Source organism: Tripterygium wilfordii, chromosome 8 (genome assembly GCF_013401445.1).
Source record: "Tripterygium wilfordii isolate XIE 37 chromosome 8, ASM1340144v1, whole genome shotgun sequence".
In the NCBI taxonomy this organism is placed as follows: Eukaryota; Viridiplantae; Streptophyta; class Magnoliopsida; order Celastrales; family Celastraceae; genus Tripterygium; species Tripterygium wilfordii.
The window spans coordinates 956,652-973,387 of record NC_052239.1 but is presented as its reverse complement, the minus strand read 5'-3'; the positions used below and the strand labels follow the sequence as shown (position 1 = coordinate 973,387).

At 35.9% G+C, this 16,736-nt stretch overlaps 2 protein-coding genes and 1 long non-coding RNA gene across 3 annotated transcripts; all 3 read right to left on the bottom strand.

The window, feature by feature from the left end:
- Positions 1 to 1,107: 1,107 nt before the first annotated feature.
- LOC120004494 lies at positions 1,108 to 4,976 on the bottom strand. The gene is made up of 2 exons (XR_005469552.1): positions 4,179 to 4,976; positions 1,108 to 3,592 (listed from the first exon to the last, which is right to left on the bottom strand). It is a non-coding gene; the product is annotated as an uncharacterized LOC120004494 (long non-coding RNA).
- Positions 4,977 to 5,366: 390 nt separating this feature from the next.
- Positions 5,367 to 8,403, bottom strand: LOC120004447 (ankyrin-1). Its single transcript, XM_038853797.1, has 2 exons — positions 8,222 to 8,403; positions 5,367 to 6,257 (listed from the first exon to the last, which is right to left on the bottom strand). The coding sequence occupies exons 1-2, from the start codon at positions 8,362 to 8,364 to the stop codon at positions 5,654 to 5,656; spliced, it is 747 nt and encodes a 248-aa protein (XP_038709725.1). The 5' UTR covers positions 8,365 to 8,403; the 3' UTR covers positions 5,367 to 5,653.
- A 4,505-nt stretch (positions 8,404 to 12,908) lies between these two features.
- On the bottom strand, positions 12,909 to 14,873 carry LOC120003780 (gibberellin 20 oxidase 2-like). The gene is made up of 3 exons (XM_038852870.1): positions 13,935 to 14,873; positions 13,508 to 13,829; positions 12,909 to 13,422 (listed from the first exon to the last, which is right to left on the bottom strand). The coding sequence occupies exons 1-3, from the start codon at positions 14,486 to 14,488 to the stop codon at positions 13,159 to 13,161; spliced, it is 1,140 nt and encodes a 379-aa protein (XP_038708798.1). The 5' UTR covers positions 14,489 to 14,873; the 3' UTR covers positions 12,909 to 13,158.
- Positions 14,874 to 16,736: the final 1,863 nt, after the last annotated feature.

Below are 16,736 nucleotides of genomic sequence, written 5' to 3'. Positions count from 1 at the left end.
CTTTCTGATGGGCCACTCGTTTTTATTGAGTGGAAGGCCCATTTGTTTTTATTACGCCCAAGATCATATCATCTTTGATGGGCCCAAGACCAATTTCTTTTTTAATGGGATGAAGGCCCTAGTAGTTTTTTAAGGGTCAAAACCCATATTATTTTTGATGAGCCTCTGGATCATACCGTTTTCTATTGGGCTTAGAGACCATGTTGAATAAGCCGAAATTCCATTAATGGGCAAAATTTGTTCAAATTATTAGGCCCAAGGGACATTTAAATAGCCGAGTGAATATTGGGCCAGGAAATTGGTTGAGCCTGGTTCAATTATTACCTAAGGTCCATAATCTAGAGAGGCATAGGCCCATGACAGACATTAAATTGGGACTAAAACACAAGTGCTCAAAATGATAGTGAAAATACATGCCACTAACACAGGGAAAAAAAATAGAAATACCAAAATTAATTAGAAAAGAACGAACTAGAAACAATTAGCTAGGAAACTAGAAAGAAACACTAAAATAGTAAAATTAATGAAACCAATTAATTAAGAAATCATAGACGAAAAAATATAGAGACAGAGCACCGAAAAAGCTTTAGAGTAAGCTGGACAAAGAAAAGTTTTGATTCACTCCAAATAGAAGTAATATTAATATAATAATACAAAGCATATACAAAGTAAGCTACTTCCGAATGGAACATGGTATACTGATTACGCGTGTAATTAAACTGTTCCATTTGTATGCGACATATTGAGGAACAAAATATATTGAAAAGCTACTTACGAAGGTCCAAATTCCAATGCACACAAGGCATATACATCAGAATATAAACTTCGTACAAGTGCATATTAAACTGAATTAGAATTAAACAGATCATATACTTAGTACTTACTCCCCGTACAGCCAAAATATGGCCACATCAAACTGATTTACTAGATCAAGTTTCTCTAACAGCAAAAAAAAGTAAAAAGGATGCCTATTTTCTGAAAGATGGCAATGGTGCTATAATCCTAAGGCCAAACAAAGTCGGAACAAAAAAAAAAATACCAGTTCAAAGATTAATTTTACCGATTTCAAAGTCTATATGCAGAGAAGGAGCAAAACTGTGGACTATGTTAGAAAGAAATTAAGAATATCAATATCTAGCATTCTTCCCCCGCATTCTACAATAATATGTCATGTCAGCAATAAAAAATGCCAAGGTGATTTCAGGAAAGAGCTAATGAGAATCCGTAAGTTTGTACAGATAAACATAAATTAAAAAATCACGGGCTCCAAAAACTGGAAAATAGAAAAACTTGAATTATCACAACTTCTTTCAGGGTATTTTTTTGGAGAATCATCAATCAAACAAAAAATAGGAGAAAACATAAGTTATTAGGTTGCATAATGATCACATAAATAAAAACACCTAAGAGTAATTCATCTGAAAACAGAAAACAACCACTAAAGGCCTAGGGAGAAATTAAATTTGAAATTCAATATTGTTTAAAACGTTGTTCACAACTTGCTTTCAGCTACAAACTCGGCTAATTATAACGAACACAAATCAAAACATGGGATAAAGATCCATTTAGTATATGCAATTACTTTGTGCCATCTCAATCTAATGAAATTAAGTTTCAAGGAGGATGTTCAATTCCACATAATCATTTGGTTTTGCATTTTCTTAAATAAAAAGTGCAAGGATTCAATGATATTGAACTGTAATATGCTCATAGTTATGCAATGACTGCCCACTGAGAAAGTGTAGTTAAGTGATAGTGGACAGTAAAATTCTTCAATAAAACTCTTTCAACCTTAGTTCAATCTAAGTCTAATTTAAATACTAAATTAATAAGAACAGAACGAACTATAAAACAACTAGCTAGGTAACTAGAAAGAAACATTAAAATAGTAAAATTAACGAAAACCAATTGATTAAGAAATCATAGACAAAAATATTCCTAAGTTAAGAGGACCAAACAAGCTAGAGTAAGCTGGACAAAGAAAAGTTTGCATTCATTCCAAAAAAAGAAGTAATATGAATGTAATAATACAAAGTATATACAACAGAATATAAGCTACTCACAAATGGAACAGCGTCTACTGATTACGTGTGAGATAGATATTGAATAACTGAATTAGAATTAACGCACCTCACTTTAATATGCGACAAGAACAAGATATATTGAAAAGCTACTTATGAACTGTCCAAATTCCAATGCATCAAAGTATATACATCAGAATATAAGCTAGTTACAAATGCAACAACGTATAATGATTATGCGTGTTAGATAGATATTGAATAACTGAATTAGAATTAACAAGATCATATACTTACTCCCAGTGCAGCCAAAATAGGGCCACATTAAACTGATTTACTCATCAAGTTTCTCTAATATCAATAAAAAGTAAAAAAAGGACGCTTATTTTCTGAAAGATAGCAATGGTCAGAAAATAAGAAAGCAATTGTGCTATCATCCTAAAGGTCAAACATAGTCAATTAATAAAAGAAATACCGGTCCAGAGATTAATTTTACCGTTTTTGAAGTGTATGTGCAGAGAAGGAGCAAATGTTACTGCAAAACTGAGGGGCTTTGTTAAAAGAGAATCAATATCTTGCATTCTTGCACCACTTTTTCCCCCCCACATTGTAAATAATACTGCGTATCAGCAAAAGCCAATAAAACATGCCAAAGTGATCTCGGGAAATAGTTAATGAGAATCCATGAGTTCTTACAGATAAACATAAAATAAAATAAAAATGTGGGCTTCAGAAATTGAAAAATAGAAAAACTTGAACTGACACAAGTTCTTCTCTTAGGGTATTTTTTGGGGAATCATCAATCAAACAAAAAATAGGAGAAACATAAGTTATTAGCTTGCATATAATCACATAAATCAAAACTCCTAATAAGAGTAACTCATCTGAAAACAGAAAACAACCATTAAAGGCTTAGGGAAAAATTAAATTGGAATTCAATCTTGTTTAAAACGTTGTTCATAACTTGCTTTCAGCTACAAACTCGGCTAAGTACAACCAACACAAATCAGCGCATGGGATAAATGATCCATTTAGTATATGCAATTCGTTACTTTGTGCCATCTCAATCAAAGGCAATTCAGTAAGTTTCAAGGAGGATGTTCAATTCTATATATTCATTTGGCTTTGCATTTTCTTAAAGAAAAAGTGCAAGGATTCAAGGATAGTGAACTGTAGGACTGCCCTAGCTATGCAATGACTGCCCACTGAAAAAATATAATCAAGTGTCAGGACAGTAAAATTCTTCTTTCTTCAAAAAAGTTTGTTCAGCCTTAGTTCAATCTAATTCTACTTTACATTTACATTTTGATCCTGATAATGAAATCACAGCCCATCAACTCGTCAATCGTTTTCTGCCAATTGACAGGACAACAAAATATCTTGTGCCATCAGCCATGTAGAAACATTGGAATGCATGTAATATAAATCATAATTAATAAGAAAAAGTGTTTCTTGTCAGACCAATAACAGCACTCATTGAGAGTCAAGACTACACAAGAAGCTAAGACAACTAGTCACTTAACATGCAGATATTCATTTTCATCGACACTTTGTTAGCCTCATCGACAAACTTCCTGGTACATAAACAAAAGCAGTAGACTAATCTAGAAGATAATAACAGCAATTATAATTGTCAACACAAACACACACATGCTATTGAAAATGTAACTTATAAGCTCACTAAAAGAATATCAACCTATCAGGATGGATATGCTTACAAAATTAGGCAGATCAACAACAGAACAGACCTAGAAAATCAAATTAATCCCTTCACTAATTACTGCAATTTAATTAAAAATAAACAAAAGAAAAACGTGAACTGCCAAAAGAACAACGCGAGGATTATCACGACGGGAGAATCTAAGGCATCTGAATTAACCAGTTTGCCAGATTCGATTAAACCAGTTCACCAGATCTAATCAAATTTTACAATCAAGAAGAAAAGGTGAATTGAAACAAAAGAAAACATCTAAAGAATCTGAGTTCCGTATAGTAAACAAGAAATTCACTATACGATTCTGAGTAAGATACTATAAGCATATTCAATTCAGTTCTTAACACAAGTCCAACAAACACATACCTTAAAGTCAACAAATATTAAATATCTTCAATTTCAAGGTATTTAATAAAGATTTAAGAAACAGATGTGTTTGCAGGTACCTTTCAATGTCACGGTGGACGAAACGAAGCCCTTGGCAGGCTTCAAGCGGTGAGAGCCTTAGATACACGTAATAGCTCCGTTATGCAAGGCTCTGGCTCGGGAGTGAAATCGGCGGTCCCTGGATACATCCGAAACGAGATTTTCGACGCAGAAGTTGGAGACGGCGGAAAACAGTTTCCATTGCTCGGCGGCAGCCGCGATGGTCCGCTGAAGTATGTAAAAGAGAGTTCAAAGGTAGCCTAAGTTCTCCAGAACTGAAAGCCGTCTTGCACTTCTGAGGTTAGAGGTGCAGAGGAGAGGAAAGGAGGATGAGTCGGTTAAAAGAGAGAATAGAGAGCGAGGAGAGGAGATTCCAGAGTGAGAGAGACATATTAAATAAACCCTAGATTTGAGTGGAGACGACAAAGTGCAGAAACCCTAACAAATCGAGAGGTCCGGAGACATCGGAATGGTAAATTCAGACGATATTTTTAAAACAGAGGTTAGGTGCGATCCTGCTGATCACACTTTCCATTGCTCGGCGACAGCGGCAATGATCAATGATCCGCTGAAGTATGAAAAGAGAGATCGAGAAGACTTCAGCTCTCTAGAACAGAAGGCGTCGCTGTCTTCGCTTCTGAGACTAGGGTAGCAGATGAAGGGAAAGGATCAAAGGACGATCGTTTGATCGGACGAGCGAAGAGAGAAGGCGAGGAAAAGCCCTAGTGAGAGAGATGAGGTCACGAGAGTAAGATTGAACTTTGATGAATGCTTCAGTTCTCCAGAAGCCGAATTAGGATTGAAAAAGGAAGCGTGCGGCATGCGTACACTAAAGGCCCTTCCTAGGCCCAAAATTATATAAAGCCCATAGGTTGTAGGGCCCACAACCTAATGTACATTATATATTCAAAATCATTATTTACATAATAATTTGGATAATTACGGCCAAATTGGCTGAAGATAAATTCAGTTGGGCAGTTGATTCATTTCCATCTTGCAGAAGACTACACAAGGTATTGGACATCAAGTTTTTCCTTCCATCTTTCAAATACTCTCAACTTGCTTATTGAACAAGTGTACTTCCCTTAGATGCAAATCCGAGGTAGGTTCGTTGTTGAAGCAATCAATAACTGAATCAAAAAAAAGAAAAAAAAATGCATGTCCTGGTATGTTGGAATCACCCAGTTCGGGAAGAATAACAAGGAAACTGTAGTAACATTGGCATGGTCATGGTATTGTCACTTGTCAGATGCCCTTGTGAATAGCAGCGCCGGGGAGTAACATTTTTTTGTATGAATCCAGCAAGAAAGGGAAACACTACAAGAAACCGCTAAGAAAGAACAAAGTAATAAACCTACAGGTGGAAGAACTAGTTATGCTGCTTCTGTAACAGTAGTTCCTGTTGTCATGTAAGAGGTAGTAGTTTCCTTACTCCCTACACATTTATCTCCTTAAAATTTAAAAAAATACTCTCTACACTATATAACCTTGAAATTTACTCTGCATCTTCTTCAGTGTCATCTGCACTTAGAAGATGATTGAGTGCAACTCTTGTCTTTTTGGGTTCTGGTGGTGCTTCATGACTATCGTCTTCAACACTCTTCCTCTTCACACCTTCATCATGCTCTTCATTGGGCTCAACAGAAGTATCTTCTTCACCAGAATTTTCGGCTCCATCCTGTGGTGATGGCTTGGCACCAACTTTTTCATCCTTCTCTGTAACATTTGCATTTCCTTGCTTGAGTGATTTTTCACATTCCACCAAAAACAAGCGGATATCTTCATTGCTTGCAAGATCAAGAGGAGATTTTCCTGCTTTGGTCTTTGCACTGAGACTCGAACCCTTCTTTACCAAGTACTTGACAAGATCCAAGTGGGATCCTTGGACAGCATAGTGAAGTGAGGTCAGGCCCTTGCGGTTGGCAGCTTTGACAGAAACCCCTGACATAAGTAAAGTTCGGACAACTTCTAAATGTCCCTTTTGGGCAGCAAAATGAATCGCACCCATGTCATCCATGGCCGCCGCACCAACATCAGCCTTTTGCTTGCATAGATAACTTACCACCTGAGCTTGCCCAGCCCATGCCGCTAAATGCAGACTATGATACAGTTACCCTTGTCAAGGAAGTAAAATGCAATGTTGATCTACAATATATCAATAACATTACCAAAAAGAGAACACTCAGCCTTGTTAGGGGGAAAAGAGACAAAATATTATCCATTAGTTTGCCCTCATAGCATTTTTCTCAACTGCCATGGAGCTACAGTAATGTTCATTCAACTTATTTTTAAAACATACTGGTTTATTTTTGATATTGTACATGCCTTATATTGTGAGATACAAGCAGGGTACAACAAGTGGTTCATGATTTACATTGATTTTGAAACATAGAAAACCTAAAGGCCAAACAATAAAGCATTAATTTCCCGTTCCAAGGATAGATTGGCACAAGTTCAGGGTCAGATTATGTATTTTTAAAGCATTCAGTTTGAAAGATGAAATCCCAATCATTTATTAATTTTAAACCAGGCTTTGCATAACATAAGGCCTCAACTAAACCTCAGCCTTTGGGATCGTCATCCGCACGAAGTACACTAACAGAGGAGTCTTCCATGTCTGTTGAAACTAAACTGTCAATTCTTCAAGTGATGTCTATGAATACCTTCTTGTGCTTAGGAATTCTGACAGCACAATCACTCGAATGCCAGCGAATCTCCATAACGGAGACAGAGCCAACCATTTCAAATATAATTTTCTTTGGTTTTGCATCAGAGTAATACTAAGCTAATTGATCCTTTCTCCGGATCTAAATATGCACATGACCTAGTTTAGTTGGTAATTGATAAATTCCCAAGCTTATGTATTAATCATGTAAACAAAAAACAGTGAATTTTGAAAGACAAGAAAGCAAAGAGGCAAGCAAAAATTCATGTCGATTGGCCAAATAGTTAAGGGCAACTAGTGTACAATTTCTTTGTGTGTTTGAGGTGCGATAGGAAGGGTTTTCAAAGGAACGAGGAAATTTTAACAAGGAAAAAGGTACTTGGGAAGCCATCTGACATGGATTTCTTCATTTCCAATTTCCTTTGAGTTTACTTGGGATATTCCTTTTCTTTTAAACTTAGTTCCTTATACTTTAAAGGTTTTCCCAATAACAAGGTAATGGGACATACAGTATATACGCAGTCCTTACTCTCGCATATTATGTGGAGAGGCTCTTTCCAAAAATTGAACCAATGACATCTAGATAGTACCCCTAAAAGTTTTTCCCAATATGGTCAAGAATTTTAAAACTATTCAACCTAAGTTTAATGCAATACTTTCTTGACATCAAGATATGCCAAGGAAGTGAAACAATGTTAATGATGAAGAGGTCATGAATCATCACCGGGAAAAATGGTCTAATGTCTAAGATATATGGTTGGTGTTGTATTATATACTCTTTTTCCTGTATTTAGGTTTTAGCAGCTACTTGAGCAATTATGATATGCATAAGTATATGAAGATCTTCCTATTCTCAGACGGAAGAAAAAGATAAAACTACGGTGGCTGAAAAGATGTACCCTGATGTAAGGAACAAACCCAATCAAACCTATCTGGAAAATTTGACAACTATCACACCTGACATTAACCAACATGAACTACACTTTAGGCTATACATTATAACTGAATCCTAGAATTTTCTCCAAGAAACAGAAGAAACAACATCGGCAATGCAACCAACTACGGAAGCAGAGTATACATTAGCAAAACAATCCTCAAATCAGGTAATTTGGCTTAAAATAAACACTTGAAAACACAGAATTACACTAATCAAGAAAATATTCTTATGAGATAATCACTCTCCAATCATCATATCAAAAGCACAAACTAAAAAAGTAAAGGCAATTCCTCGTCCATCTCCGCAAACAATTGATATTTTCTGGGAACTTTACCTTTTTATTCAGTTAAACTAAGATAATCTAAATTATAAGAAAAATTTTGACAAAATTAATTCAAATTCAAAGGTTATCAGAAGCATAAACACGAAGCTGAACGAAAACGAAGTAGTAATTGGGATACGGAGCTCTTGAGTGCTTATCTCGAGAGTTGACAAGAAGAGGATTGGAGGCAAGAATCGATTGCACTGCAATCAGGTCGCCGGACCTCGCCGCTGCGTGAATGTCCTGTTGCTCTCTGCTGCCCATTTTCCGATTCACCGACATTTTTTCCCTTCATCTACCGTTATTGTAATTTGTAAAACAGGATCATATACCCCTACAATTGATACTGGGTCGGCTTCTTTAGGGCTCATAAGATAATGAATTGGGCCGCTTCAGACTTTTGGGCCAAACATTTACTCTGTGATCGGGGCCCAACACACCAAAGTAAATTGTTTAAGCCAAGCCCAATCTAAAATCCAAATCAAAGCCCAGAGCGAATGGGAAGTGAGCTAAAACTAAACCTCAAATCTTTCTTTTTTTCCTTTTATTTTTTGTGTATAAGGCAAATTAAACCTCAATCAACTAAGTTGTAAAAGCCCACGCTAAAAATTAAAATATGATCCCAAGGATAGGATCAATCATAAGTGTCGAGATATTGATATAAGATTGCAAATATTTTAATAGGCTAATTAAATGTCTGGTTTGTAAATTAATTATATGTTAGCAAAATGAGTAGGATAATTGAAGAACATATCAAGAGAAAACATTGATCATGATATATTGATATGTCCATGTCATGTACATAAAGGTAAAAGAAACTAAAGACAAAGTTATACTTTAAATTACCCTAAAAATTGTCATGATATGTCCATCTCATGTACATAATGGCAGAAGAACCTAAAGACAAAGTTATACTTTAAATTACCCTAAAGGGGTCCCAAATCCAAAAACCAATATATATATGTATGTATGTATAGATGGTCGGCAAATCTTTGTTCTGTTCTCCATCCCCGGCTTCCTGATCTTCATTGTAAATTTACTATAACTGGACAATTTAGCCTATCAATTGTCTGCTTTGTACCATTCACCAACATATGCATGGACCACCACAACACTGCGACAATAGAAGAAGTAAACAATATTCATAAAGAAAACAACTTAAATATATGTGTGTATGTGTATATATATATATATGTAATAATTTAAGGTTAATTTTTAGTATGTATCCATGTGGAAGGATTGATATGCATGCATGCATATTAATACAGAGTTTGCTTATTCAAAAGAAAATTTTAATACAGAGTTACATCGTTTTCATACAAGTCAATTTCTATCTTAAGGCAAAACATAATGAACCGAAATAAGGATTAGCAAACGATTCGCAAACTTTACCAATATTACTGCGCCTATATATACATATATGAAATCAGTTCTTCAAAAATTGGATTTTAAGCAATACATATTATATACTTTATATCTATAATTAAGAACCACTTATCTCTCCGGATTTAGAGTGTAAAGAATTTCACTCGAGGTCGGGGGTTCGATTCTAAGTTGACGCCCAACTAATATGTCGGGCGAGTTTATGCGTACGTAGTTTGGCTTGAGTTTGTACTTAGTGGACTCTTCAAAAGAAATGTTTGAAAAAAAAAAAAAAACCTAAAAATATCTTGCTGGGACATATCGTTGATACGATTAACAATCTCTAGTTACTTCCATGTATGTATGTATCAAGAATTGTTGGACACGAACACAGCATGATAACGGATTTTATTTATTGTGTACGTACATACAGGGACGTATTTATCAAGTATATTGATTGCCTCCTCCAGTGCATTTGGTTAAAGTGAATTTTGGTACAGCACTGGGGTTAATGGCTCTTCTTCGATTGCTTTAGCTCGCTCCTTTTCAAGAGAAGTGATTTTCGCATCTGTTCTTGGTGGTGCTCGTGTGGTTCCTTTGGTGGGAGAGGCAATGGCTCTCTGTTTGAGTGTTCAAAGATGTTTAGATCTTTGTATTGGGGAAGTTGAGTTTGAGGGTGGTGCATTATTAGTTGTTAATGTAGTCTCCAAACCTGAGTTGGTTTCGTTTTGGGAGATTGAGAATTTGATTGATGAGATTAGAGGCAAGTTGATAGGGGTTCGAAGTTAGTCTATTGCAAAAGTTAGCAGGCGTCAGAATGCTTGAGCAGATAGTCTCGTCAAATGGGCAGTAGTCGGGGGTTTTTCCGGCAACATTCCCAATTGTTTTTTATCAGATTTACAGGCTTGGTTAGATAGTGGTTGCGATCCCCCTGTTCATCGCTTTGGATTGTTTCCTTATGGTTTTTAAGCCTTTGCCTGATAAAAGAAAAGTATAAACTATATATATTAGTTTATTTATAGAATTAAGGGAGGATAAGAGATATGAGGATTGCATGAACAGGCACTTTTCGTCGTGTTTCTTTCTACCCATTTCATTGTCAAGATGCAGCCGAAGGAAAAGACAAGAAAAGAGAAGAAAAAAGATTTGCCAATGCGATGGATTAACTGCTATGTGTGTTGGACATTCTGCCACGTAATTAAGATTACATAAAATAATATCAAGATTAAAAAAAACATATATAGCATCCAACTGAATCTCTTCATGCTCTTTTGTCATCAACACGTGCTTATCTATTAATGGCTGTAATTTAGACAACCTGATGGTAGAATAATCTTAGCTATTAAATACTATAATGACCAATCAAAAGGGGACTGCATTTAATTTCCATATTGTCGTTTCACTTATTGAATATTATGGATCAACCTTTTGTCGCATTCGATTAGATTAAGAGATATAAAGTTATTTGAATAGGCTAAACCTGTTCATTGATTGGACTAATTAAAGATTTTCTTTATCTCCTAATAAACTCGTGATTTTTTTAATTGATAAGGTATGTTGGGCTAAAGCCTAGCTCATGACTACAAAAGTATTGTTTCCAATGAGAATCAAACTTAGAATTTCTCGAGTTTGTACGGTTTGATTTCATAGAGATTCACAGACTAGTCTATCATGTGATTACTATAAATTATTGAGTATTTTTACAAGAAAACTCCATTTGGCTTATTCTCAATAGCGCAATTGAGAAATGATAAATACAACCACTGGTAGGTGGAAGAAGCAAATTAATTAAGGAAACAATACTTTGTGGATCTCCATCTTTAGTCTTTGCCTGCCATTACCAGTGGATAAACCCATCAGATTACACAAGACAAAGAAGAAATATAAGAAAACAGCAATGACTGACTGTTCTTGTCCTTACTTGTGGCCGTAACGTACCTCGCTTTAAATCTTTATCATTATTGTATCAAAATTATTAAAACCCCAAGAGAAAAACAACTAATAATTTTTTGTAAATTATATTCACAGTCATCACTTTTGTCAATTTTACAATGTTTTATTATATTATAGCACGCCAAAATTAAGAACCATATAGCCTATATTGATCTTCAGTCTTGAATTTGATTAGATCGAACTTTACCTTATTAATTATTATAAAGAGGTCAGAATTCAAATCCCACCATATGTTGGAGCTATCCTCCCAAACTCCAATGTTTGTCTATTTCTAGATATTTTTGTTGGGTTTCAACATTTAATAAATTCAACGACAAAGCATAGAGACGTGGCAAAGCCAACTGGGTCAAAAGTCAAAACCCAAAAATCTTAATTCTACTTATAATTAACAGTCAATTTGCATGGGATACCTCCAGGCTGGCTACGAACCATTGGACTGTTTTGAAATTTGTGTTGTACGTTCCACTTGTTTGATGTTTTTTTGTAGACTTGATTAATTAAGTAATCATGATTAATTAGGATAGTTACTTATGACTAAGCTTATTAAAATGTATTTAATTACAAGGGGAATCACGTAAGCCCCTTTCGTTTTCAAGAAAAAAAGAAAAATATAAAAAAATGTTTGTATTATGACATCAACAGGAGAACGTTGCAGCGTTTTTACGAAAAACAAGAAGGTAAACAATTCTTGTACATAATAATTATGAAATGAATAAGATTTGATTTAGAAATGATATACGTAGACCTTACTCTAATATAATATGTGGAAAGAGTATTTTCATAAATTCAACCACAATAAATAGTAAATACCACGAAAAATGTGGCATTAGTGCTTTCTGTATAGTGTCACAAGCTGCCAAATCTTCAGATATGTATATAAACAAAACCTATTCATCTGAATCATTCAATTCTGATGGGCCACACCCTTATTTTGGACTTATTTGCAGGTGTGTTTTTTTAACCTGACCTCAATGTAGGTCCAAGACGTTCAAGAAGACGAAGAAATATTGGTAGATGCATGCCACTTATTTGCAGCCAACGATGTGATAATGCATAGCTAACAAAATGTCATTCGTACATAGTCCTGATAATTTAGGTTATCTTGAGAGCATTAGATCTCGTGTCAAAGTTGGCTAGCATGTTCACTCCGATACGAACATCGTGAACTACGATTTCTTACAGTACGTGTGAATACGCTATTTAAATATGCTTCTTAGTCTAATATATATATGTGTGTGTGTGTATGACAGTGAAGGATTACTAGTTAAAAGAAGAGAGTTTTTTTAAAAAAAAAATAATGCAATGTTTTGTTCTTGTTCAATGATCTGTGATATAGTTTGAGATGTTTGTCCTGAAATGAGTAACAAATAGTATTGAAATCTTCATATACAGAGTCGTGGTTGCAGGTGTTTGTGTACTGAGTTTGGTGTTTTTCCCTAATCAACTAAGCAAATTAAGGAGGAAAGTAGTTAACTTGTTCCACATTGAATTAAAAGTTGCTTGAAGTAGCGGAGAACTTTTTTTATATTAGAAAATTCAGCCCAAACACATCAAAGTGAAATTATTCGTTTTCGACCGAAGACCTACATAGATTTATTCTCGTGGACCGTCTCCTAAGAAATATGCTCTGTTTCAATAAACCCTCAATTTCCAAGTGCTCTGCTCTCACAAAATGTTGCCTTCTATGGCATAAATTGAACTTGCCAAACAAGTCCGTCAGAAACCTCACATTAACTTTAACCAACAAAAAAAAAATCATCTTCAGCTGCTTCTCTGTTGAAGCCAATTTGTAAAGGCTTCAAGTGTCTTCACGTCAGCTCTGTAGTGCTTTTGTGTAAATTCTAGCAGCATTAGCCATGTAAAATCCGGATACATCCTTGGATTGTATTTGTCCACCAATTCATTTGGCGGGGTTATAACCTTATCCCCTCTTGGACACAGAAAGAAAGCAAGCGATTTCCGTCTAATATGGCTGTTCACAACTGCTCTGTGCAAGCAACTCTTGTATATCCCATTTGAAAGAGCCTGTAATGAACAAAAAAAATGAGACACTATTAGCACTAATCCAGCCAAATTAATGAACCCAAAAAGGGTTGCGTGGACTGATTACCGTGAAAGTGTTGCCAATGTTGACGACAAAAACATTGAGATTTGGGCTAATGGAACGCCATTCATTGTCTACAAACACTTGAAGGCCACCCACTTGGTCTTGATGAAGAATGGTTAAGGAAGTTGGATCACAATGATGACCTGTCCCTAAAGTCAGGTCTGGACTTTGGCATGGTGGGTAGTAATTCAGCCTTGTTATCGAATCGTTATCTTGGAAAAACTCCTTGAAGTATTCTCTGCCCACGCCAAGGCTGATTCCTAGTAGCTCCATGATCCCTAAAGACAGAGTGCTCATGGCCTCACAATATTCCTGGTAAGCCTTTCTGTTTGCATTTAAAAACAACAAACTCCAGTTAGTATACATAACATCATATGCATAAAAGAGACTGAAATGGGAATGCTTATTTAATTTGTAACACATTTAGTACCCCAATTGTGCGAAATCTTCACCCATTGAATTCGCAAAGTAGTCTTGGACAACATTCGATTCGCTTTCCTCTGCTGAATAGCGAAAAGAAAGTGTTTCTTTCCATGGAAGCTTAGAAGAAAACCTGCCAGTGAAGCTACTGGCGTAACCGCAGTGCTCTCCGTGTTTTCTTTGAGCCCTTTGTTTTTCTACAAGAGGCAATTCAAAGAAGTAGTCCATGTAGTTGTGAGCATCGTTAATCAGCGTCTTGTTGACTCCATGGTTTGCGACAAGAAAGAAACCGTGCTTCTTACAAGCCTCACCAATGAGTCTTGAAGCTTCCATTGTTGAAGCAGAGTCACCAGAGAGGAAACCACTTAAGTCTACCAGAGGAACTTGAAGGTCTGGTGCATTGCAAGGCTTTTCATCTTCAGGCCATATGAACTGTTGGGGAATGTTTGTTTGGTACCGAAGTACTTTGGCATCGAAAACTACTGGTTTCTGATCGTCTCTGCATTCTTCTTTTGTGTAGTGATGAGGCATGGATGGAAGGCTTGTGATGCAGTGAATTGCCATTGCATTACAAGGTGTTTGATATGTTCTCTTAGAGAGGATTTGAAAGAGTAATTATGTGAAGTTAAGAGGAGGGAGTGGAATATAAGTATGAGAGGTGCGATAAAAGAAAAGCCAAGACCGCTCTCTTTGGGGAGATCGGTGAAGGAAATTGGCGTCTTATAGCTCTCTGTCCGTTACAAAAAAAAATTTTGCCAAGGAAGGACCTTCAAGATGAAATTAATTGCAGTTTGAGAGTTGTTCAGATGGGAAATTTGGCTTGTAGTCCAAGGTTACCATTGTTGTCCCTTATATTGGCTGCTAGGAAACCTTTTGCCAATGAAAATTGGTGTTTTCTACATAAAGTTAAAAAAAAAAGTGAACAACTCTCGTCCACAATATTTCCGTGAGACGAGATCATGGATAGATAAGATATATGGAGAGATGAGGAGATTGTTTTCAAGAATTGAATTTAGGACATTGCACCCGTGCATCTTTACCATTAACCCATATATCGTTGCAACTTTACCATTGGCCCATGTATTGTTTGTGCCCCATGTTCGCCTGTGGCATTTCCGGACAAGATAGAGATAAAGTTAAATGTCACCCATGTAAAGCCTAACATGGAAACTCAGCTTAATTATAAACTCTAATAATCACTTGTTACACGTGTCAAAACTCAACAAGTTATGTTTGTTCTATTATGTAGTTGCATATATTTGCTCTCCTTATACTTTTTAAGGTATGGTGTGGTGGTGGGAATTTTGTGCACTGTGTTTTTGACTTTTATAAGTGGTCATCAGTCCTTATTTGTACCATATTGGGATTTGGGAAGGTTCCGTTTAACACACATAATGCAATACAAGTGGTTTTGCTCCACAAGATTATCTTCAAGCACATTGTTGTTTTCTGATTTAAGTTCCTTACAAGCCTCATCAACCCACTTGTGATTGTCTTCTGTGATGAGTTACCTGTGTTTGCCTGTCTTGTCCTTGTGTGCCTAAAATGACAATTGCCCACCTGAGAACGCACTATGTGCTTCAGTTAGGGGAACAACACATTTTGAAAGCTAATGCAATTTGTAAGGACACTAAATGTCTGAGCACAAGGGCAACTACTCCATAGAAGAAACAATTTCCCTGAATAATTAATATCTCTAATTACTATTATCAAAGGGAAAAGAAAATGGACTATGACATTGAAATGCAACAGAGGAGGGTCTGTGATTGCGCATATTATAAGGAAGAGAAAAATAAAATTTATGTTGGAATCAACAAGAGCTAATTGAAGAGATGGGACTTTCAGGAATTTCTACCTTGTGCCAGCCTAGCTAGTTTCCATTCATGTATTTCTATCCGGTGGACAGGGTTCAAACCCTGTGGATAATATTTGTGTGTGCATTTATGTGACCATGTGAGTGTGTGTGGGTTGCATGTGTGTGGGTTGGAGGATCACACGTGTGATGCATGTGGATGCTTCTATTGCCAGATAAATAAAAAAAACTGAAGAGGTGAAACTTTCAGGTCATGAAAACGGCAATTCTCATGACATTGATCGACTTAATAGTCAGAATTTCCTGTGCGTATTACCTGTTTGATGATATGTCTCTTAGAATTTGAGGGTTCTTAATATGGAGTGAAATCTCGAGGCAGAAATGAGGGACGGGAATATTTACGTTACATAAGTTACCCATCCCTGTGCATGCATAGGAAGTTATGGAAGTTTTAATACATCAATTTGGTACAGATTTCTGGGAAAATCAACAGCAGGTGGTTATACTATATTTTGTAATGTGCAGATATTTATGTGATTTGGAAATTAACTGACTTTTAAGTTCTCCAACAAGACTCTGTTTTGTGTTCAAGTTGGAGATTGAAAACAACAAGGCTCTGTTTTGTGTTTAGGGAAATGCTTTCTCTACCTGGGAAATGAGCTCAGAGAAAAGTTGTGACAATAACCTAAAAATAAAGTATGCCTATCCAAGAACTAGGGTTTTCAGGGCAGGGGTCGTTTGTCACCTCAGCAATATTTAATATTGATTTAGCGGTCAACCTGCTACATCAGCAAGTTGATCGATTGAAATTGGCAAAAGCTATCCGAGTGATGAAATTGGAACAAATTAAAATTTTTGTGATTAAATTGATACAATTTGACTTTAATGACCAATTTAGAACACATAAAATCTTTCAGGGATCACAAATTCTATAAACCCAAATCACCCTGTTTCCTGTATACTGTTTTTCTTCTTCCTATTATTGTTAGGAATTATTAA